Below are 26,175 nucleotides of genomic sequence, written 5' to 3' on the forward strand. Positions count from 1 at the left end.
TTGCATTCCCGTATCTTACTAATATATTTCCCCTATTCGCATATGTGTGAGAAAGCCAAAGCTGAACGGCACGGCACGTGACACTTATACAATTTAATCACGCAATTCACTGCAAGCTGCAGCTAAAAATATTGCACTATTTTCGATCATGTTTCCCAATTTGCAAATTGCTGCGAAAATAAAAATGCAACGCACGAAATTAGCATAAATATCAATGCACGGTTTGGCTCCTTATTTCTATAATGAGCTGATCGTATAACTGAAAAACTGATTTGATGAGTCCCACAAAGTTGTTGAACTCGCGAGAATGTTTTTGTTTGATTTTAGAGATAAATACTGATGAGGCGTCCTGAATAATGCATATATGTACTTAAACATTGAAAAGCACTGTAAAAGGAAAAGCAAAGAAGTCAAGGCTCAAACTAAGATCTTTATTGGGAATCCAGGTTCCTCAACTACTTTAGGTATGTTTAAATAATTATAATATTGTAATATTGTACAACGAGAATACAGCGTAAATTTATCTGCAACGCTTAGCCATCATTTACATCATATGCTGTCCATTTGGTGGTGCATACTGAGGCTGCTGGTTAACTGGAGGCGGTCCTGAAAGTCCCCCTTGACTGTACGAGTCTGGAATAGGCCCAGCCGTTCCAGGAATTCTGCCACACAACAAATTTACAAATGCAATTATTTATTTGCTTTACAAAATTTTTATTTTTGCTACATGAATTTTCATTTTTATAGAAATATTCCTCTGCATCGTTAAGGTAGATTAAGGGGCCTGACTATGAGTAAATCCAGACAATAATAACTTCAGATACCTCTCTGCGAATATTTTAAAAAGCTTTTGTTTTTTCGAATGGTAACTTTTTACATTAAAAACTTCTATACTCGCAGTAAAGATATGGAAGTTATGATGTATAGGTGTGAGTTGGTAGAAAGTATAAAAACATCCAACTATACATACAAAGATTTTTCACAAAAACAGTGTGGCAATAAATACGGGATCCAAATAAACATACAGAGGATATCTTTTACACAGATCTATGTACAATAAATTGTAAAAATTTATTTTCACGAATTGAAGACTATACACGCACAACTGCTGTATTACACCCCGAATACATTTGGTATGTCTATCATTGGTTTTCGCAGTTATGCCGTACTAGAAAATTTAAATAAATGTTATGTATATCGGCCTTCATTCCGAAACACAATAATAACGTAGCCGACAGTCAGTATAATTGCAGACTCAGCACGTTACCCAGTGCAATGCCCGTGTCACCTACCCAGCTGGTTAGCCGAGTGCATTCCTAACGTCCTAACCGTACCTAGAGCATCAGCAAAAATCGACTATATAAGCAGCCAAAATCATGGCACTGACGCTCAGAAAATCATTTAGTTTCACGCGCAAAAGATCGGACTGCACGTGTCACTCGTGGCTCTAACCGAGTATTAGATTCAGTGTAATATTCGCAATCTGGCCTACGTACGGATTCGTTATTACATACCCTAGGGAACAAGCTGGATCGGTTACCGGGCAAAATTGAGCTGCATAGACTAGTCTTTCCAAGTAACGGATATACTAGATAATTTTCTGTTCCACCAAATTTCTTTTCGCCTTAACCTCACACACAGTCAGGTTTTGTAATCCAATTTCACGATTTTTATCCCAGTATTTCTCATAACCGAAACACTGTAAACAACAATTAATTGAAAACTTTTAAATTATTTGTAACAATATATCGCAGATTCACATTTTACTCGCGTCTTAAATATCTATTACCCACCTTGGAATATTACAGGGAATATCTATCCACGTTGGAATAGCAAGGCGTGTATCAACACCTTAATCGAGCAGCGAACCCACCATTGAGTGCATTCTTACCGCTCGGAATTCACTCAAATATTATTCACGTTACCTCTGGTCGTTCCTTTTCTTTTGGCTACTTCTAAATTTTTGTTATCAAATTTAAAGGCCTCGCTAGCCACTACGGCTTACGTAATATAATTAAAAAATTGTTATGTCGAAAATCCCTCACACCGTTTCATTATAAACCCCTATGAAAATCCTAAGCCAGTATAAATATAAATATACAAATCCTTTTCCTTTGAATTTCGATAATAAGTATTTTTGACCATTAACAAATCCTTTGAAATATCAATCAGTGTATGTTTCCCATTCCAGGCACTTGTCCCTTCACCGCTAACATATCTTAAAAATAAATGATCCGAAAGAGAGAAGCTTCGGTGGAGTCGACGCGAGACCCACACGATTACGTGAGTAAGCGCGAATATGTGTGCATGTGTGACGAACGCGAACTCGAGGCGGGTCAATCCCCGATAGAAACCGCGAGTGCGGGATAATAAAAACCGTGAGCCTCTTCCTACGTGTTTATCTATGGTCCACCACAGATCCGAAATCACGATACGCAAAAAACTTATGTACTGTGACGTGGTGAATACTACCTGCCGTCTTCTAAGCGGAATATAGTGTTCGTATGCGCGAATGGCATAGGGCCTCAATAGTTCAGGCAGGATCCACTGACTACAAGGGCCTTCAATTTATATGAAATTAAGAATTTCATTTGTTTTCGTTTTTTTAAATGTATTCTGCTGGTCTTTCAAAACTTGCGTTCGCTTGCCGAAATCCCGTTAGCGCGAGTTAGGAGCGAGAGGGAGCGACTACCCACGCTCGAGCTAACAAACCCTTCTACTAACCCTAACGGCGTGTGCAGCAACGCGGGATGGTCAATGTCACGTCACAGCAACACACTCTGCCCAGCTGAGATTCAATAAACAGATTTAACAGAAGGAGGCGTATGAGACGCCAACAAGAATGAGCCCCGCTACCTACCCTTATGGTCTACTGCCGATCGCGAGATTTTTCCAATGACGATAATCAGTGAAGTAGGAATCCGGGGACGCCTGGTGAACCTTCGCATGATCAGGAATGTAGGAGCCCATCGCAAGGTCGCCAGCGTGCATGCTATCCGCGACTTAAAAATTATACATGTTGCGATGACATCTCAAATTTGGCGCGGCATAAACTTTTAATTGAAGGATTTGCTCGCAGGGCGAACCACCGCGAAATAGTCTCTTTAGACTCCCTCCCTTGAGGGGGTGCTGTCTCTTATCAGGAAATATTGCGCGTGAGGATTACGAATCAATTCTACTTGGACGATTGGTGAAGTTGTGTGACTGGAAGGTCTTTTATCTCATCTTGATGTGCGAAATAGTCGTACTTTTCGAAGTAGTCGTACATTCGAAATAGTCATACCGCGATTTTTTCGGTAAGCGATTACAATTCCTTTTGGGACCGGTATATTTTTATGCAATTTTGAACGTTTACTTGATTCGCGTGCACGAAGCACGCTATAGGAGTGACTCCCCCTTAGTTGATTTTAATAGACCTCGCATTTCTCCAGGCACGAGATTTTATCGATCGGCAGGTTCACTGATCATTTTGTTCGTCTCCGTCTTTTTTGTTTTTCCTAAAATCGATTAACTGTCTGTGGCCTGTTCTGAACGTATAGAGCGATGATCGTAATCAAAATTACAATGACAAGAAAAAAGAAATTGGTATTTTAGAAACGATTTGAATGAATGCTGTGATATCTATTACAAATCAATAAAGTACAGAACAATTCGATATGAGTAATTACAATCGTATGGGGGCCGATATAGACCGGCACTTGCCGAGTTATTACTGTTCGTAATAACGATATTCGCTCAGTTATGCGGTGTTCTGTTTGTGTGAGTGATGTGTTTGCGTTGTTTGTGTGACAATGGTTAAGTGGTATACGTGTAGGTACAGTTGACACCATCGATATATGCGGTTAGGTGTAAATAAACGGATATGAGTAAATATATGTATATTGTGACGTGATTTTTTGGCTCACGGCCACAAGGGGAATACTATGAGCAACAATCTGAGATGGTCATGGACTCCCTTTAATCAATAATAGTAAATATTAACAAGGAACAATTCTAGAACCAGATCTTCAAAAACTAATTTAAAATCAGAGGCATGGTTCCGATGCATAGATGGCATCTTTGTCATCCGGCGAGACGAAAAGGACAACCGACCCACACACCTGATACCCCTACGCCCTCTCCTATTACGACACATCACAAAAAGAGTTGGCCATTAACTCACTTGTCCACAGAGGTATCTCAATCTCAAAGCTAAATAACCTGAACCAAGAACAGCTCAACTGATACAAGCCAAAGCATACTATCAACAGACTTATGAACCCAAAATCCACCCGCCCCCCCTTCTCAAAGAGCAGCCAGAACAAAGGAATTATCGTTACTTTCTTTCCTATATGTATACAAGTTACAACTGAACGAATTGGCAAAATTTTGCACAAACACAACATTATATCACCTCACAAGATTTCATAAATCCAAATATTTTCCAAAGACAGCTGAAGCTGTAGCGTGTGTAAGGGTGTCTCTCGCTCACACACTTGCTCCCTGCGTATATAAGAGTGTCTGGCTTTGACTCATAGCCTATACCGGCGCAACGTTCTTGCCGGTGGCTGAGGTCTCGGCATGGATTATATGGCTAAGCATTTGAAGTGCATTCAATGTAAAGAAAATATTTTCTTGAGAACAACAGTGGAGGAGACATGAATGGATTTACATTCCATTTTGCATAATTACATATTTGGAATGAAACATTAATTTTAAGATTACCTACTCGCGACTGTTTGTTTCACATGTGTTGTCACTGTTATTTCGAATAAAATAGGTTTTATTTGAAAAAATAATTATCTCAAGTCCTTCCCAGAATACCAGAATTCAGCCAATAGTAAGATTCGAATGTATTGGCTTCGGTACGCGCTTACCAGTTAGCTGTTTCGTACACTGTTGCCGCTTCGTCACAGCCGATCGTCACCGTATTCCGGTTAGAATGAAATTTATATTTTTTGTATGGCGATATCTCCGAAACTAGGTGGTCAAAAATCGTCATTTTATTTCAGAATAATCCCACAATACTACTTTATATTCTCACTGTTTTTATTTAAAAATGGGCAAATCTGTTAAGCAGCTATAATGAAAAATGTGATAGAAGTACTATCTTTCCATGTGTTAGGTATACAGAGTGCGTGCAAAACGTGCTATTTTTAAAGACAATTATCTAATAAACTAAATGGTAGATCGACCCTATAATTTGGGAATCAGTTCATAATAATTGTAATTCCTTGTCACACAGCGTTAGTGCGACAAAGGCAGATAGCTGCGACGTGGTGTCTAGGGAATAGTGTCCAGCGTGTCAACGAATTGTGGATACATGCGAGTCAGGGACCTATTGCCGTCTCGCTCTCACTCATGCTGTGCGAAAAAGACGCACGGTAGAACGCTTCAATGCGTTGAGACGCTGGACGCTTGTTCCTAGACACACATCGAAGCTATCTGTCTTTGTCTTACTAACGCTGTGTGACGAGGATGGGCAATCAAAAAGTGTATCTCATTCGCACCACCGAAAGTCACATAGCTCCTTCTAGTTTCTTATCGGGGTACTAACTGTCCTCGTCATAGAGCATTAATCTGAGAGAGAGAGCGAAAGCGTGCGCCCGGACACGAGCAGTCCCCCACCAAGCTCCCTATTGCGCATGAGGGGCCTTGTTGCGGTCTGGCTTACACTCGTGCTGTGCAACAAGGACGCTCGTACATACCGTAGTGCTTTCTGCGTTGCACGCACAAGCCAAGATACGTGAGCAGGCGCCGCCTAATCTCCTCTTTTACGTCACCACACTGCGTCTACCGTTGTCACCATTATTTTGGTTCAGTGTACAGTCAACCGCATTCATGGTGACAACGGTAGACGCCGTGCAGTGAGGTAAGCGAGGAGATTGGGCGGTGCCTGATCGCGTATCTTGGCCTATGCGTGCAACGCAGAAAGCGCTACGGTGCGAGCGAGACGCCAGAGCGTCGCTCGGTGCGTCCTTGTTGCACAGTACTAGTGTAAGCGAGACGCCAACAAGGCCCCTCATGCGCAATAGGGAGCTTGGTGGGGGACCGCTCGTGTTCGGTAGCACGCTGTCCCCCTCTCTCTCAGACTAACGCTCTATGACAAGGAGAAAAGCTACTACCCCAATATACTAGTCTATCTCATTCCCACTACCGAAAGTCCCATAGGTCCTTCTCGTTTCTTATCGGGGTAGTAGCTGTTCTCGTCATAAAGCGTTAGTCCGAGAGAGAGGGGGAAAGCGTGCCACCGAACACGAGCGGTCTCCCACCAAGCTCCCTATTGCGCATGAGGGGCCTTGTTAGCGTCTCGCTTACACTAGTACTGTGCAACAAGGACGCACCGAGCGACGCTCTGACGTCTCGCTCGCACCGTAGCGCTTTCTGCGTTGCACGTATAGGTAAGATACGCGAGCAGGCGCCACCCAAATCTCCTCTCTTACCTCACCGCACATCGACAACCGTTGTCACCATTAATGCGGGTGACTGTACATGCAGCAAAGCATGCATAGGTGAAACCGGGAGAAGGATTGTTAGAAACACGTATTAAAGAATATAAGCGATACGTAAGACTCAAACATTTCACCATCTCAGCCTTAGCAAATCATCTCAAAACAGGACACAAAATCCAATTCGATTATACAATACTCTTTGTTAATTTTAACAGTCATTTACCCAGAAAACATCGCAAAGCTTTAGAAACTCGAAAACACTTAACAAAATCTCAATAAAAATAAACTGTATAAGGTCCATTCCTTCCGACAAAGCTTTCTCCCGATTTTTTAATTTCGATTGACCAATCAAAATTATGTGTAAAATATGTGTAACCTGAATGATCAACCATATCATGCACAAATATTACAAGGTCCCATATAAGGTAAAACCTTTGCTGAGGCATACCAATATCGGTGGCCCTTACAAGAAGCAAGCTGCAATGTTTAAAAAACGTCAGCGAGTTAAAAGTTCCAGACGCGGTTTCAACCCGGAAACCAATTATAACCATATGGGCAACGGCCGCAGAAATCTCAAAATTAGAATGAAAATAATAAAGTTTGACATGAAAGCACATGTCAATACAAGGCATCAGTTAAAGTCAAATAATTAAAACTTAACTCATGACTTATACTTTTACATACCGGGCGCACTTCACCTAAAGGTCTAACGCTTTACTCATATCGCTCCTTCCTAACAGTATCGTCATACTTCACGAAATCCGTTTTATAAGACCGTAACTCGGGAGGTCTATTTGTAATACCATATTTGGCGAAGTCTTTTTGTATCATCGTAACCCGCAGCTGAGAGCAGCATAACAATATCTCGAAGTTCCATGCTGCAACGTGTGATGGATATGAATAGAACACACATACACACACACCAGATTTTTATTTTAGAATCAATTGAAAAGCATTAAGTCACATTACTAAGAGTAATATCTTTTTATTTATAAAATTCTGTAGTCAAAGAATTTATATCGATTTATAATTATTGTGTAAACTTTCGATCAATTTTGAAGAACCTTGACAAATTTTTGTTCAGTGCCTCTTTTGTTCGTCGTTGTATCCTGTTATGCCCCACGATAGGATTCGTCGTATAGTTAATCTCCAGACGCAAAGTCAACATTAGACGAATGCTGACCCTATGCATAAGGCGTTAAGATAAAAGCGACGAGAGACACCTTGTGAGCCACAGCGGTCACTCGCAAAGTTCCTAGCTAAGAGTGAAGTCCTGGAGCGTATTCATAGTTGTGAATAATTAGTATCACTGTGCCTACTCCCATTAAATCTTGTGTTACCTTAGTATTTACATTATACCAACTTCAATAAACTATAATAGTTCTCTATATAATTCCAAATCGGTGCAATTATTTATTTGTGATCCTAAAGAACTCATGACGGCATAACAATCCATACAATAGAATGAAAAAATTGCTATTACATGATTCCAATGACAAAATTACACAAAAACTGGTACCAACTAAATTTGTTTGTTATACAGATGGATCAAAATTATATATATTAATTTTAAGACTGACAACTTTGAGCACAATATCTTTTAATTAACAGAATGGCATGAAGATAATTATTTAATAAATGTGTTACAAGACTTCGCGAAATACGGTTTTACAAATGCAACACCCGAATTACGTATTTTCAGTAATTTGATCAATTCCATTCCAAATTTTCTCAATCAAGCGATTAATTGAAATAGATTTTGGACGGATTATTAATGCTATGATACCAAAGACTCTTTTCACGGCTACCAAAACCTTTATGATGATGGAATACTTATAAATGTGCTCCACTATTATTAAATCGATTCGTATTAGACAATTCAAAGATTCAAGAATTTAAGTGCTCACCATAGTAAATGAGCAATGGTAGGGAAAGTACATTAAAAGAGTCGGAAATTTTTTGAAGTATTGGGCATATCATCTTTAAGTGGAGGGAGTATCCCTTCTACTGGTTATTAATGACGGGCTGTGCAAGTGTTAGAAAGTCACCGTTGTCAAGAAGCCAACTTATGACACGGTGGAAATGCGGATTATTGAACAGTTGCCAATTTCGATGAATGTGACTGAATTTCAATTTTTTTTTTAATTGAATATAGTCAATAAAAATTATTATTGTAGTCTACAAAGACATCTTTTTTTATAAGTGTATATGAAAATTGAAAACTAACACATATATCTAACATTTTTAATTGTGAAATATATCAACTATACTATCAATATTATTATATAACATCAATAAAATCTGATGATACATAATAAATGATGCTTCTTTTTCAAATTTATTTTGTTCGTATGCTTGTAACTTACCTTTGTGGCTGATAAGAAAGGCTAGTCTGATCTGGTATTGGTGGCCCCTGGGAATGACTTGCAGAATGTTGATGTAGCGTTGATTGTATATGAAAATGTTGAGGTAACGCGATACCTTGCATATTCGTGGGCCCCATATATTCATTTCCAGGCGCATTAGGATTGTACAGTCCTGGTGGCGGACCAGCACTTCCTGAATTAAAGGATGGCTGTTGTGACGTAGGGTTTCCGTTGAACATCTGAAAGGTCAAACGATTCTTTATTAATCTGAACTCGTGCAGTTTATACCTATCATCCATATAGATAAATATACTGATATAAAATACGTCGCACTAAATATTATGTTCAAACTTCAGTATATGTTAGACTCTATAAGAAATTAAATGAGCTTAAACCGTTTCGTGAATGCAAAATTCCTATATGTATAGCTAGGTCACGAGATCGCTCTTCATTTAGAGGCTATTTCATACTGTTTTACACAAAATAACTCTACACGATACTTAATAGTAACGCAATAACTCTACTCTAATAGACCTGTACAATAATATAATAGCCGATTGTGATATGTACAAGAGATATTGTAGAAGATGCAAATAACAACCAGTCCTTAATGACATTGAAATGAAAGTTATCTATTCATCTTTTCGCAAGGCCGCAGTTTATTTAAGTTCTCTCTCAAAGTTCGTGTATGCAATAAATATATAACAGTTTAGTCATTTAAACTAACAATCGTCAAAAACAAGAAAAATGCAACGGTCATATAGTATATTTAGAATTATTGTTTCTTTAATTTATTACATTATTTATGGGATTTCGGATCTCTGATTACTAAGCAATTAAAATGTAAACAAAAATTGTAACAGGATTTTGACAGAAATCGTTTCTCAATTCGGAGTTCTACAAACATTCTGCAAGGTTAACCAGTTCACTGGTAATGACTAATATATGGGTGAAAAAAATGCCATAACTGGTAATGATTCATATACAGGGTTATTCACAGCAAACGCACCAACTGAAGTTCGACGCGATTGAATATTTCTGTAAATCGTAGCAGTGTAACCTTCTTAAACAAATGAAAGAATGTGAAATTCATGATCTTAGCGATGTTATAACGTTAACTCTTATTTCTTTGATGATACCACCCTGTTCTGATTCATTAAATCATCCATTCACGGCCAACTTCAGGTGGTGCGTTTGCTGTGAATCAAAAGACTCGGTCTCGAAACATCTCTCGTACCTGTGTTTCAACTCAACTCAAATATCTTATAAACGGTTATATGTGACAACAAATTATTGATAAATTCACTATAGGAATCGAGGATTCTGAATTGATTGCCATACAAATCAATGAGATCGAGATTTACGAGATCAGTGTCTTGAGATGGCGAGCGAGATGATTTTATTTCAGGTCCGTTGTCGTCATCGTCGTCTTCGCACGTCTATCTACTTTTTTACACGGCAGATGGCTCTGACTGCTTTGCCTTCTTTACCTATTTGAACTCTGGATGGTGTTGGTAATTCACGAATACACAACACAATCAAATACACTTTATACGTGAAGCTACCGTTCACACAGAATTTCAAGTTAGTATAAGACTGCTTTCACAACATTATAATATTATAATTCTATACAGGGTGTTCCGAAATTACCTAACCAACGGGGTATGGTGGTGTTCGGGAGACACCACTGATCACGAAAATGACCTCCTTTTTCTCCGGAAGGTCATAGTTTTTAAATGGGAACAGGTCAAAGTTAACCAATCAGAGGAAGGCGTCAAGAGAAACGTAGGCACTTACGAACTCTGAGTTTTCTTCTCTCGCTTTTGTTTCTCGGTGGCTTCGGGCACGATGACGTCAGCCGAAGACATACCTATTGGATGTCACTCGCTAAGAACAGAAGTTCTCAGTTTAACAGTTAAGCACTATTTAACTGAAAACTGCAATGTTCTATGATAATGCCATTTGACTTACATAGATATCTCTGTGACGTCTTACGTAGATTATCCTGATCTCGCTTTTCTTCCATTGATCTCCAGCGATTCATGCTACAACCCGTTGACGAATTGTAATAAAATTCTAATGCAATTGACGACTTTTCATAATTTATAAAGCATATTCCTTAAGAGTTTATATTCCCTTTGAGATATAATACTGATCTCTCGTAGTAGGTAAATCCGAAATCTATCTCCCGTTGAATTACACGTGGAAGTTGAATAACTCCTCGCAGCCGGAAAAAAAATTAAAATTTCTGCTGCTGTGATCGAATCAGTCTTTGTCTATCTTAAGGTGAAGTATGTATAATCCTCCATCAGATGTAGCATGAATCACTGAAAATCAATGGAAGAAAAGCGAGATCAGGATAATCTACGTAAGACGTCACAGAGAACAATTCGTCAACGGGTTGTAGCATGAATCGCTGGAGATCAATGGAAAAAAAGCGAGATCAGGATAATCTACGTAAGACGTCACAGAGATTATATGTGTAAGTCAAATGGCATTATCACAGAACATTGCAGTTTTCAGTTAGTGCTTGACTGTTCAACTGAGAACTTCTGTTCTCAGCGAGTGACATCGAAAAGGCATGTCTTCGGGTGACGTCGTCCTGCCCAAAGCCACCGAGAAACAAAAGCGAGGGAAGAAAACTCAGAGTTCGTAGGTGCCTACGTTTCTCTTGACGCCTCCCTCTGATTGGTCAACTTTGATCTGCTCCCATTTAAAAACTATGACCTTCCGGACAAAAAGAAGGTCATTTTCGTGATCAATGAAGCCTCCCGAACACCGCCATACCCACCGGGTCAGGTAATTTCGGAACACCCTGTATAGAATTATTAAGTCTAAGTTAGATCTGAAAGTCCAGGGTGTCCAGGTGTTCCACTCAGTAGTTTCTTGTGTGTAGGTGTTGGACGCGGAAGTCCAGGGTGTCCAGAAAAGTGTGCAACGAGCGACGCTTTGGCGCTTCGCTCAAACTATAGTATCCTCTCTGTTGTTCGTACGGCCAGAGGTACGTAAATAATCCAGTACACTCTCTTCTCTTACGTTTACCACACGGCTTCAATAAGCTTTAAAAATTTGTATATATCTTTATGCATTTCTAAAAAAATGAACTTACAAATTAAATTCATATGCCATTAAACATTTTCGACAACACAATATATTTTTCTGATTAGCGACATCACAATGCATTTACATTTTATATCTGCAAAAATAAAGATTTCAGTGCTTAGAGCTTCTATGTCCCGTTGAGCAACAAAAACTTGTCATATCCCCTCCAAAAAACATTTACGTGTAAAAAAACTACGCCAAGTACAGGAGTGCTGTGAATTCCTCTAACAAAAAGTATTGAAATCATATTATTGAGGCCAAGTACTGTACTAGCACTGGCCGATCATATTAATTGTATTTTCAAAATTTCCTATAACGTTTTCACTACTCTTTCACATTACTACTGCTTCTCGTAGTTGATTATGATTTAATGGTCATTTAATAATTAATAAAACTTTAGGTGATTTCTTATCGAGTACTACTTGGCGGGTCCGTGCATTTCCTGATATAAATTTGCGTTCATTATGCCAGTCCTCAAATTGAAAACCAGTGTCAACTTTCTATATAGAACATATTACCAATAACTCGTCAAAAATAATCACGGTAAAAGCTTAATAACAAACATACAGTATTAGAATACTATTAGGGCGTTCAAAGTAAATACCTTTGAATTCCTGGCAACGGACCCACCAAGTAGTACTGAGTAAGGAATCACCTAAAGTTTCATTAATTATTAAATGACCATTAAATCATAATCAACTACGGAAAGCAGTAATAATGTAAAAGAGCAGCAAAAACGTTATAGAAAATTTTGAAAATAGAATTAAAATGATGGGCCAGTGCTAGATCATATAATAAGCAAACATGTAGTGACTTATGTACTTGGTCTCAATAATATGATTTCAATACTTTTTGTTAGAGGAATTCACAGCACTTCTGTACTTGACGTAGTTTTCTTACACGTAAGTGTTTTTTTTTTTTTTTTTTTTTGAGGACAACCCTGTATGAGCACCATGAATATGTCTATCACTTTTTAACGGATTTGCATCAAACTTGATATACTCATGTTTCTTGCATTGCTGATTACGGATCTGAACCTGAAATTGAGAAAATCAAAATGGCGGATCCAATATGTCGACTCCGAGTGAGTAACAGTATTCCATTATGGCTACTGTTCCAACCGTTATTAGCTGTTGAAATGTAATTACGACCCCAGGGTGAGCCACAAGGAGAATGCGGTACGATTTCAAACTCTATTTTAAAAAAATTTTTTGTTTGTAATCTTTTTGTTTTTAATTTATGCGGTTTTTCCTGATTTTAAAATTAAAAAACAAAAAAGTAAAAAATGGAATGTTAAATCCTACCGCAGCCTCCCCGTGCCGCACTATGAGGGCGTGATCATATTCTACCAGCTAATAACGGAGGTAACAGTAGGTAACGGAGGTAATGGAATACCGTTAATTACTCGAACCTGCCAAATTGTATCCGCCATTTTGAATTTTGAAATTTCGATTTTGGATTCGTCACCAGCGGACCAAAAAAACTACGTTTGACTGTCACTGACACATATATGCACACTTTAGAAAAAAAAATGATTTCTATGACAATAATTCAGAAGTCTTTAGATGTAATTCTCATATCAATTCAATAAAATTTGTATTAAAAGTACTTTTGGTAAAAAAAAAATTTTTTTCACTCGACACTTAACGGAATAATAGCATTCTCGCAGTAATTAACCCGAATGTATAAAAGTAATACAACCTAAAATTTTTAACATGTTTTCAATTCATATCGAAATTTTCGGGTCGCACTACTCTTTCAATTTTTGGTTAATTATTGCATGGAGTGTGACAAACTTCACGACCCGCGTATATTGTTCGCTCTATTGCACCAGTATCGCATAATATTTTCTGTAACGCATGCATGAAAAGTGCTACTTTTTGTGCCTCCAAAGTGACTGGCACATCTCATTGGAGGAGGCAGCCATAAGGAAAGCAAGGAAGGCCTTCAAAGTGAATGCATGTCATGACAACGCGCGAGAACAAAGTTCATTTTATCGCACTAGTGCGGGCCGAAATTGGGCCGATTTGAGCATGCGCAGCATTTTTATCGCGTCCTTAGTTATAAAGCGCCACTTACGCCACACTTTGGAGTCACGAAAAGTAGCACTTCTCATGCATTCATTACAGAAAATATTATGCGACACTGGTGCAATAAAGCGAACATTACATGCAGATCGTGAAGTTTTTCACACTTGCCGCACTCGCCTTCGGCTCGTGCCGTTATGTTACTCGTGTGCGAGTAACTTCACCGCCTGCCTATAAAGTTCGCTTTCTCGCACTCGTATCGCAAAGTACTAATAAGATATCAATTACCATATTATAATACGATAATTAACATGATGCAATCTTCATTTATTAAAATGTTCTAAAACAACACATGTCCAATGTATAACACATTACACAATTGATCTTGAAATCTTTAAATTAAACAAATGATAGAAATTTCATTGCACCTTCCCTCTCTAGCAATATAATGTAGTCCGTCCCATGAGATTATTAATTAAGGATAAGGAAACATACTTTACTCTTCATAACATGAGTAAAATATTCGTGTTTAAAAATGAATATACATACGTGTTTAATAATAAATAATATATATATAAAAGAAAACTGGACCAGTCTTTAAGGGTTGATATGTCCTAAGCAAAAGATACACCATTCTATTAGGGCTCACATTGAAGATTCTTTGAATGCTTAATCTCAACATCTGTTAATGATAATTGACTAAAAAATAATAATACAATCACAATAAGTTTATCATATATTCACAGAACTACGATAAATTCAACTTTCACAACTATATACGCTACCTTTTCCACCCTGTAATCCCTCTTGATATACCGAAGACATCTAACTAAACGACAATTTAGTCTCATTATTATTCGTAAGCCAGCAACTGCTCATTTTAAGCCTAATCTATAATCTTCATTTCTGTCCTTATACAAGAATACAATGTTAATTCTCCTTCATTTTATAGACATCAGATTGGAAAAAACCACTCTCTGTTTTAATCCACTTTGTACATTTAACGTTATATGAATTAACTTACATGAGCTGGTGGTAGCCCTTGATTTAAAAATGGAAAAGTGTTGATATGCGGTGGCCCCAGCTTTGGTAAAGTATAATTGGAACGAATTGGGGGTGGGGGCTCGCGCATTAATGTGTGGTATAAATTGAGTGCGTCGACCAAATCGGAGCTCAATTGAGTTAATTGCGCGTGTCGCCTGTCTACTCTTTCCAAAGCTGCATCTATTAACGGTCCCATTGCCGTCACTCGTTCTACGAACAAAATTAATTTTGAGTCATATGTTTTTCAAGGATAAAGAATCAAATACCATTATTTATTGATGAAATCTTACCTTCTAAATCAAGCATTTCTTGGGGATCGATGCTATCGCATTGTGGATCAGCCTCATGTAATAAGTGCAACAATCGGTCCATTTTTTGCTCATCAATTTCGACTTCGATAACTTCTGGGTCTCCCTTAACAGTCTTCATTTCTACTTCACTCGAAAACTGGACAGACTTCTTGTTGCTGTGCTCTAATTCTACAAATTTATAGTATCACACATTATACAGGGTGTTCCGAAATTACCTGACAAACGGGGTATGGCGGTGTTCGGGAGGCACCACTGATCACGAAAATGACCTTCTTTTTCTCCGGAAGGTCATAGTTTTTTTAATGGGAGTAGGTCAAAGTTGACCAATCAGAGGGAGGCGTCAAAAGAAACGTAGGCACCTACGAACTCTGAGTTTTCTTCCCTCGCTTTTGTTTCTCGGTGACTACGGGCAGGATGACGTCAGCCGAAGACATGCTTATTGGAAACAAGAAAGAAGAAACAAGCCACCGAGAAACAAAAGCGAGGAAAGAAAACTCAGAGTTCGTAGGTGCCTACGTTTCTTTTGACGCCTCCCTCTGATTGGTCAACTTTGACCTACTCCCATTAAAAAAACTATGACCTTCCGGAGAAAAAGAAGGTCATTTTCGTGATCAGTGGTGCCTCCCGAACACCGCCATACCCCGTTTGTCAGGTAATTTCGGAACACCCTGTATAATGTGTGATACTATAAATTTGTAGAATTAGAGCACAGCAACAAGAAGTCTGTCCAGTTTTCGAGTGAAGTAGAAATGAAGACTGTTAAGGGAGACCCAGAAGTTATCGAAGTCGAAATTGATGAGCAAAAAATGGACCGATTGTTGCACTTATTACATGAGGCTGATCCACGTAATTTCGGAACATCCTGTATATTTGTACTAAAAAAAATTATAATTTCTTATTAATTAAAATTTATGCAATGTATCATACTTGTAAATTGTTCTGGCTCAACAGATAAATCTGCTGTGACGAAGTTAGATGGGAAGAGACCTTCTCCTCTGTGATTACTTCCCTTCCACCAATTTGGATCCGAATCGTCCAGAATATGAACTATTATATCCATAAAATAGAGTAAATTATAAATAATGCGAGTGTTTAGTAATATATATTCCTTTTGATAAAGACTTATACACAGTGTTCACGCCCAAGTGCACGTGGGATAGAGCAACAAGCAGGGTTGGATGCTTGATAAAAAATAAAGACATATGTTTAAGAGTTTTTAATATATTAGGCCTAAATTTTGAAGTAATTAACAGTAAGATTTACGATCAATAGCGTAATGCAATTGAGTTGGGCGGTTTCAAATATAATGCGACATGCCAATATAATATTCCTCGCCGCCGTACCTAGAAAATTCTTTTACACATGTTTACATTTGCAAAATGAAATTAACACCTTCATTCACCCATCTCATTAGATCACATGCTCAATCTATCAATCGTTCCCATACTCTCACTTTATCACTCGTTTTAAATTCACACTCACAAATCATTCGTTTCTAAAATCACAAAATTCAATGTTGATTATCTCAAAATTTAGAAATGAAAAATGTTTAAATTTTAAAGTAGTATGGTAAATCAAAATAATATGGTGAATCAATATTTATATAATTTGTTAAATTCCATAAACAAATATCTGAATATATTCAATAATATATTTTAAGATTTATTTAATATTAGTTGGTACTAGTAAATGATAATTGTCCTAATAAACATATTCTCTTTTTCAGCATTTATTATATTATAGACAGTATGATAATTTGAAAATGTGTTTTCACTTCGATCAACCTTACAGCATAATTCTACCATACTACCTTAACCCTTTTAGTGCCGAGCGAAAAACGGGTGCCTATGAGAAGATAACCAGACGAATTTGACGAGTTTATTAAGGTTTGGGAAAAAGCTCATAAAGACCAAACTAAGAATGATGTTTAAAAAATTCAAAATGCAGCATATTACGGAAGAAAGGAAGAATAATGTTATGCCAATTGTATTTGAATGTTTACTGAAAATCATACGAGTAACATCAATATGAAACAAGATGAAAAACATAGAAACAAGTTTCTCTTCTACAAACAATATTTGCACATAAGAATAATAATCATTTGATCACAGTTTTATGTAGGTCACGTAGTATGAAGTATAAGTATTTCATTTGCAATCATTTTTAATAAAATAACCAATATCGGTTCTGAGAACGAAAGAATGACTCCACGATGCATGACAAGCGTCAGATAGATATATTACAAAACAAATGGCACCAAAAAGCCTCGGCAACAACCAGCATCGAATATAACAAAGGATTAAACCCGAAAACAATTTTCAAAAATCTTTTGCAATGAAATTAGACCGTTTATAACGTTTTATAAATTTATTTTGAGATAGAGCTTTCTCGCAATGTGAAGAATAAAGCGCTATCGCATACGCAACGATGTATCGTCGTTCGCACTTTTCGCAAGTGTAGCGAACGACGATATATCATCGTCCAGCACTAAAAGGGTTAAATACATGTTTTATTGTCTTATGAAAAATCCGATCATATGGACTGGAAAATATGCAGTTAGACGTGAACACGCTCTTGTATCCAGGGTGTCCACCATTTTCAGTAATACACTGAAGTGTATCGTTTTAACGAGGGATAAAGAAAGGTACACTGTTTATATATTTATGGGCAAATTTCAAGAAAATTCGATTATTGAATTTTTTGACATTCAATTTTTCTGTCGATACGAAAAGAATGACGGACATTCTAAAAAATCCAAATATATGTATTTGAATGTCTCTATTGCATTCAGAGCATGAAATATTGGCATTTAAATAATAAAGCTGTTCTTCTCATGGTTTATAAATTATCAAGTGCAGATGTAGTGTGACATTATTACATTATAGTGTGGGCATTATTACACGTCTCGCAAAATTAATCTCCCGCGTTACCCGTAAAAGTTTATTTTTATTTTTGTTTAGGGTAAGTTCTCTACTGTCATCCTTTACAGGCCCGGTCCTTTAGATTGAGTTACGATGAGGAATTGGTGTATGGTCTACTTAGTCAAATGATCCGAAGTTCCCCTTGAACTTATTCGCATATATTGTTACAACCAAATGTTAGTGATACTGACAATGATTAAAAACAAGTTATACAAATGCCGTATGGTCTTACAAGCTATGGTTATAAAGAAGATATTGTGATGCCGCCTTCGCTCTCAGTCTCGCTCATTCATATTAACTCGCAGGTATGGTATCAACATGAAACTGTAGACGCCGTCCTGGATTCGATGTTCAGACTCTGTCCTTTTCACAGCGATGGGTCTATCAATCTTTAATAATAACACTTAAACTACATGACAATATTGTCCGCGGCGGAAATCAAAGTACTCATAACTAAATTCGCATTAGCTGACAACGCTACGCGAGCAACTTTTTGGGCTCGATACGACTTTATTGATTTACTAACGGGCGATATGTGACAGAACGCCGAACTCCCGTGAGTTTGATATCCGCCGCGCGATGCAATTGTGAGAAGCTACTCCAGAGATTTGCTCTCGCTGATCCATCCTACTTTCTGCAAATCTTACAAATTCAGTGGTTTACCCGTACGAGTGAGTTCTAGAATTTTTGGTTGACACGTTCTAGGCACGTTCGCGATGTCATAGTGGTGGAATAGCGTGATTTCTGTGTTGGATTCCCGTATTCGCACATGAGAGAGAAAGAAAGAAAGAAAGAAAGAAAGAAAGACAGGACGAGAGAGAGAGAGAGAGAGATTTTATTTAAAAATGAAAATTTATTAGCTAGTTCCATTTTTTTCACATACCATTTGTTACGTATAGCATTGATTATCATTTCCGAAACAGAATAACATAGTCAACAGTCGACAGAATCGCAGACTCAGCGCGTTACCCAGTGCATTGCTCGCATCACCTACCCAACCGTTTAGTTGACTGCATTCCTAAGGTCCTAGCAATACCTAAGAGCATCAGCGAAAAATGATCATAAAAGCAGTCAAAGTCATGATACTGATGCTCAGAAAATCGTTTACGTTCACGCGCAAAAAATTGGACTGCACATTGTCACTCGGGACTATAACCGTTAGAGTATTAAATTCGGTGTAATATTCATAATCTGCCCTAGGTATGGATTCGTTATTACATACCCTAGGGAACAAGCTGGATCGGTTACCGGGCAAAATTGAGCTGCATAGACTAGTCTTTTCCAAATCAAGTAACGCATATACTACATATTTTCTGTTCAAAAATTTCTTATCGCCTTAACCTAACATACAGTCAGGTTTTGGAATTCAATATCACAATCTCTACCCTGAATTTCTCGTAACTCAAACACTGTAAACAACAATCATTTATCGAAACGAATCAATTTATTTGTAACAATATATCGCAAATTCAAATTTTTTCGCATATTAAATATCTATTACCCATCCATATGCATTTCTGGGAATATCACTCCACGTTGAAATAGCAAGGCGTGTTTCAACACCTTAAACGAGCAGCACACCCATCATTGAGTGTAATCTTAACGCTCGGAATTCACTCAAAATTTATTCACATTACCTCTGACCGTTCCTTTTTTTTTGATTACTTCTAAATTTTCGTTATCAAATTTTAAGGCCTCACTAGCCACTACGGTCTACACAACACATTTATAGATATTTATAACGTATCGTATGGTAGATAATATTCTTATTTGCGTTAATGCACTGCCACAGCCTTTCTTGAAATTACCGAAAGTTGATTATGCGTTTCTTCGTATATTATTCTGTAGTTGGCTCTTGGATAAAAATAATTTTCTTTAGAAATCCCCGTAAACAAAAAGCCGGTGTTGTTAAATTGAGAGACCCAGGGAATCTTGTGGAATACAATAGAGAGATTGCTCGATAGATACGGCGACATTCCCCCAAGCACAAAAAGAGCCACAATATCATTTGGAATGTAATCAGAGATTTGGTTGACAGAGTGTATTTCTCGGACTACATTAGTTACGTGTCCAATTTTTACTGATTTTAACACAAAACATAGACTTGATTCAAAACATGAGTTGCTTCTTTTGACTTGACTTAAGTCACGGATTGTTTCTCTATGTTTTATGTTGATTTCAATACACATTTGTGTATAGCTGCAACGGTGCATTAACGCAAATGAAAATATTTTTTACCAAAAAAAGAAACTAATGAACAAATTTTAATTTAAAAATAATAGAACTGCTACAACTGCTTTGGCAGTTGACAATTTATGAAGCGTAGAAAAGTTTATCATTAAAAAGCCAATATTTTATACTCCGGATGCGACAGAGACATTCAGATACATATGACTGGACATGTCAGAATGCCCACTATAACAACTATTAAATTTTCTTGAAAGAGAGTTGCCTATAAATCCAACGACAATCTCATTCTTTTTCCCCCCTTGAAACCATACAATTTTTATTTGAAACACTATTATATCTAGCTTAATTGTCGAGAAATTTTGCTATATCACTTAAAGTGGGACATCCTGTATTTAACATGTCGAAATATACTATTGTAAGAAAAGTAATTAATATACAGGGTGTCCCAGAACTGCTTTTGGACCGGAAAGTGGGCGATGGCTAGAGGTGCCCTGAGTACCCTCCCGCAAACCATTTGCCAAAATTCGCTATTGTTTTTAAATGAGAAGCATTTAAGTGCGACCAATCAGAACGAAGGATCTCCGCGGATTCATTCGCGGATGCCAAAGATCGCTGCTTTGCAATAGCTTCCCACAAATTCCGCGCTTAGCAATTGTTTCATAGCCCGAGCGAGCGTCGTAGGATTCGTTGACAAACTCCCAATATGGGCATGGGCGTGACTTAGGCTGGCGCAGCAGCTACACGTGCAACGCGCGATCGGCAATTGTTTCGGGATATGCATTCAGCCAGACGAAAACCGGTACACGGTGTCCAAAACGTCATGCACTGAATTTTATAGCAGTCCGGAGGAAAACAGATTATTAAAGTGAGAGGGTGTCGACCCCGGATCGTAACTTTGCCACCGGAAGTCGCAAAGGGCTGCAGTTTGGTATACCGATTCTTGGGACGAAGAAAAGGGATACGTGTCTTTGCGTTTCTCTCCTAATCTATTTTCCTATTTACGTATTTTTTACAGTCTCCAGAATCGATGAGTACTCTATAACTTTGAAATCAGCAATCGCGATGTCTTGGAAATTCGATTCGGCTATTCACAAGTCAAAAAATTAATACTTTTATGCTTAGTTTTCAATTCATTTTAAATTTAATCCTTCAGTCCCACCACCCACCCTCCCGACTCCCTCTCACTTTAACTACTTTCAAAAATAATTACTTACTTATCTCTCCAGCTAAAAAAGTCAATTCATTGTCCTCAGCAGCCTCAAAATCATAAAGAGCTCGGACTTTCCTACCCTCCGGATTATTTGAAGCATCCAAAGGTAAGCTTACATTTGGATATAAGCTGGTACTTTTCTTTGCGGTTGGGGAGCTATGCGACGTCGTTGATTGATGATATTGTTGCTTGTTTTCTTTCAGAGATAATTCAATTGCTAATAGATGGATTTAATTTGTAAATAAAAATGTTATTCAACATAATATTAAATCTTAGTTTTAAACTCAAATAAAAATCACAATTATAATACCTTTAGCAATATCTTCCTCTTCTTGGGAATTTGTAACAACGTTAGGATCTCTGCTTATCGCAGCTACTTGCTTTGGCTGTAAAGTATTATATAATAGAGTATTATTAGAATATAAATTTCAAAATCAAATTCCTATTGTCTATGAGTAATTTTACACGTACGAATTATAAGAAGAATTAGCCAATCACGCGTAAGATTTGAAAAGAATAGCCCAATGTAATTGTTTAATCCTTTCTAAAACCCATGTGTGTAAACTTACACGGAACATTACTTTAGTGCCCCCCTCCGATTTTAATGAAATTCAACTATGTTGTAGCGCATGAAAATCTAAGAGATACGTGTTTTTTTTATCGGCGGCAAAACGGTTTTAGGGGGTGAATTCAACCCCTAAAATTCGGCATGTCGAGAGGTGGTAATGCAGTTTCACCTACAATGGATCGACCGGTTTCAATGAAGTAAAAACTAAAATGATTCTCATCGCGAGTAATGTAAAGTGCACCTTGACATTAAAAAAAAATTGTCTCTTGAGGGGGTGAACCACCCCTTGATCATTCTTGTTTTTTACCCTATTTAAAAAATGTACAATTGGAGCTTAATGAAACGCGTACCATTTGAGAGAGGAAGTAAAATTACAGTTTACATGTTTTTGCTTTTTTGCGGGAAGTCACGTTTAAGGGGGTAAACCACCCCCTACGTACCGATGCATGAATTCCCATGTTAAAATCACTATATAAGGTGTCCAATCTTAATCTTTCCAGTCAATTATTACCGAAGTTATAGGTGATACACAAAAATATTTCAGATGAAAATGGAATTTTTGAGGAAGATGTATTTTGGCTATTTTGATGTTTTTTTTTTTCTAGTTGAAGACGTGAAGAAGATATGATGACGACTACCACCTTTTTAAATGGAAGTACCCATTCTTAAATATCTACGATTGTAGTCAATCTCAAATCTTGAATACAAAAACCGTAATTACTCAAAGTTATGTAAGGTTACGAACATAAATAGGCTGAAAAATATTTAAAAATCAGCACAAATGCTCGAATGTGCGACTGTGGGTCGTTATGCACATTTTAATTCACTCTCTGAATAACCTTTGAACCTTGATAGGATAATTGGTCAAATCTTATGACAGCCAATAAAGTCTAATAGAATTAGATCTGATGTTCGTGCTGTCGACCCCATCGGCCTGCGTCGTGCGATCTAACGTCCCAAATACATAGCCTATAGCGTATCACGTATTCGGTTTACATCATAACCAGGAGCACCATTACGTTGTAACCACATACGTGATCTAATTACAATATCGATATCTTCCAAAAGAGCGGGATAAATTTAACTATTTCTCACGAGGCTATTTAAAAAACAGTTGCGATTTCCGAAATTGAACCTAGGATCTTAGAAGAAATGATATGAAGTATATTCATACATTTTTGGCATAGCCACCTAGAAAAAAAATAAAATTCCTAAAGTATGACCTCTCAAACTTTTTCTCATTTCATCTGAAATATCTTTATGAATTATCAATAATTTCTGAGACAACTGACTGGAAAGATTAAAATGGAAACCCTGTATGATAATCAAAAGTAAAAGCGACTTACCATCTCTATTAGGGATGAGAAGTCCACACCTTCACTTTTCAGTTTACTGTATAAACTAGGAATTAAATTTAATTGGGGGTCTGTCTTAAAATCGTTTTCGGCCCATTTTTTTAAAAGTGCTCTTAATTTTTCTGAAATTTTAGGTTGAGAACGATTAATCAATTTTCGAAGCTCTCCTTCAAAATCTCGTGATGCAATTTCCAAATGAAATGTCTTTCCACAATTACTGGAGCAAGCATCTAATAACTGTGAAATTTAACAAATGATTAAAACATTTTTCATATATGGCTTTCATTTCATATTATAAATATAAGAGGCTGTTCAACAAAAAACACTAACTGAAATTGACTTTAAAAAAATGAAATAAACAAGCTAACTTCAGTTTGTGCATTTTATTTGCCTAGCCCTAAAGAATACAATTTCAATATTATTAATTTGAAATACTAACAGTCACAGCTTGTATCACAATATGAGGGTCTTGCGCATTTAGTCTCTTCACAATTGATCTTAAACAGTCCTTAGCATTTTGCGTAGAGTTTCCAACTTTGTCACAAATGTCCATAATTACTCCCCATTCTTCAGATGTATTTTTTTCATTAGTTGCCTTTTCTACATGGAAAAATTATTAATGAAATCACTTTAGATTGAACTGCAGAATACAATTCCTTCTTGAAGTTAGCTGTGGATTATTTAATTTTTTTACATCAAGCTCTTCAAGAAGGAATCATATGCTGGAATTTACCTGACTTTAAAAGGTAAATAACAAATGATATCTAATAAATGCAAATATTTTATCTAATTAATATAATTTAGAGTCTCTGAAAGTTATAATTTAAACAGATTCGTATCTTAGTATCTCCAATATATAGCTTGCAATGTATACAGGGTGTGGCGTTTATCCTGGCCACCTGGAAAATCTCAGAAACTGAAGTCCAGAGAAAAAAATATTTCAAATAAAAAGTTTAAGGTAAGGAGGGGCTGATCCAACAGTCATATCCATTTTAAATTTTTCTCATATTTCCAAGGTCATTCCAAGGTCAATTTTGGTTTTTTAAATAGGAACATGTATCTTTCATTACAGGTTCTTAATCTACGACTTAAAACAAGTAACTTTTATTTGAAACGTTGTCTTCTCCGACGATTATTTTGTACAAAATAACGACTTCATTAGGGAAAAATAGAAACACACCTCAAGTACAAGAAAATCAATTTAATAAGTGTTCAAAATGTTGGCCTTGTTCCTGAATACATTTCTCAAGACGAATGATGAATGAGTTATTGCATCGCAAAAGAATGTCCGCCGGAACGTTATACCTCTTTTAGGTCGTTGGTACCTCTTGGTAAAATTTTTCATTAAGGTAACCCCTTAAGAAAAAATCCAGAGGGGTTAGATCTGGCGATCTAGCAAACACAGCAAATACAATAAACAGAACATTTCGCGAAACAGCGAAATAATGTTTATTGTTACTGTTAATATTTGTTTTATTCGTACTAATAAATCCACCATAGATGTCATTCTTGCCACTTTGAACACTTATTAAATTGAATTTCTTGTACTTGAGGTGTGTTTCTATTTTTCCCTAACGATGTCATTATTTTGTACAAAATAATCGATGGAGAAAAAAACGTTTCAAATAAAAGTTATTTGTTTTAAGTCGTAGATTAAGAACCTGTAATGAAAAATACATGTTCCCATTTAGAAAACCAAAGTTGACCTTGGAATGACCTTAAAAACATGATAAACATTTTAAATGGATATGACTGTTGTATCAGCTCCTCCTTACCTTAAACTTTTTATTTGAAACATTTTTTTCTCCGGACTTTAGTTTCTGAGATATTCCAGGTGGCCAGGATAAACCCTACACCCTGTATATTGGTACATGTTTTTTTCAAATAATAAAATATAATTTATAATCAACTTGGTTGAACTCTAATCAAATAGAACTTAAAATATTATATGCTTTTCTGTGAATGTATATTTTTAAAAGAAATTTCTATCTTTTATAATAATTATATTTGGTAATCAAGAAAGGAATTGCAGTCTAAATTTTTAAAAAGGAAAAAACTAGAAAACTATATGCACAATAAATATTATATGATAATGAAAATATTGGTTCAAATTTTAACACTAATGGGAATGAAGTAAATATGAAATGGTTAAAGATTTAACGATCAATGTTTTGTTAATCAGTCTTATTAAATAATACAAAATAATTATTCTATAAAAAAATTATGTACAGTTTTTCAACAGTGAAAGAGAAATTACAAACGAAAAGCACATTCTCATAAACGAATAAGGACTTGGGAGGGGTAGTCTCACTTACCAACATCAGCATCAAATGGAGAAGAATTGGAAAAAAGTCCCATTTTCAAAAGAATTTGGAAAAAAACGTAAAAACAGTGCACTCTCCGTACACAGTCACAGAATTACGTCTTGATTTTCCTTATCCATCCAGTTGCTATTTACTCCTAAACACTATCGGATGACTAATAACATTTTAATCTATCATCGAATGCCATTTTACTATACGTTGCTTCAAGCTGCCAAAAAAACTGTCGATACTATCGAATCTATCGATTCAGTCGTCGACAAAACCGAGAGGTCTGTTCGTGCAAGCGTTTTTACGTGCTCCGAACCATTATACATGTGTTCGAGAAT

At 36.8% G+C, this 26,175-nt stretch overlaps 1 protein-coding gene and 1 long non-coding RNA gene across 5 annotated transcripts; both read right to left on the minus strand.

Annotated features, from left to right (window-relative positions):
- Nucleotides 1-410: 410 nt before the first annotated feature.
- Nucleotides 411-26,066, minus strand: LOC107268061 (signal transducing adapter molecule 1). 4 transcript variants are annotated; one of them, XM_015740428.2, is made up of 10 exons: nucleotides 25,841-26,065; nucleotides 23,965-24,125; nucleotides 23,517-23,762; nucleotides 21,913-21,988; nucleotides 21,607-21,819; nucleotides 16,209-16,328; nucleotides 15,261-15,449; nucleotides 14,951-15,180; nucleotides 8,798-9,036; nucleotides 411-662 (listed from the first exon to the last, which is right to left on the minus strand). In XM_015740428.2, the coding sequence occupies exons 1-10, from the start codon at nucleotides 25,881-25,883 to the stop codon at nucleotides 545-547; spliced, it is 1,635 nt and encodes a 544-aa protein (XP_015595914.1). In that variant the 5' UTR covers nucleotides 25,884-26,065; the 3' UTR covers nucleotides 411-544. The 4 variants fall into 4 exon arrangements, with proteins under 4 accessions (XP_015595914.1, XP_024941112.1, XP_015595915.1 ...); XM_025085344.1 differs by lacking the exon at nucleotides 25,841-26,065 and adding an exon at nucleotides 25,755-25,777; XM_015740429.2 differs by lacking the exon at nucleotides 16,209-16,328 and having other exon boundaries at nucleotides 25,841-26,066.
- LOC107268062 lies at nucleotides 12,809-14,944 on the minus strand. Its single transcript, XR_001537732.2, has 2 exons — nucleotides 14,712-14,944; nucleotides 12,809-14,625 (listed from the first exon to the last, which is right to left on the minus strand). It is a non-coding gene; the product is annotated as an uncharacterized LOC107268062 (long non-coding RNA).
- Nucleotides 26,067-26,175: the final 109 nt, after the last annotated feature.

Source organism: Cephus cinctus, unplaced genomic scaffold (genome assembly GCF_000341935.2).
Source record: "Cephus cinctus unplaced genomic scaffold, Ccin1 Ccin1_scaffold0463, whole genome shotgun sequence".
Lineage (NCBI taxonomy): Eukaryota > Metazoa > Arthropoda > Insecta > Hymenoptera > Cephidae > Cephus > Cephus cinctus.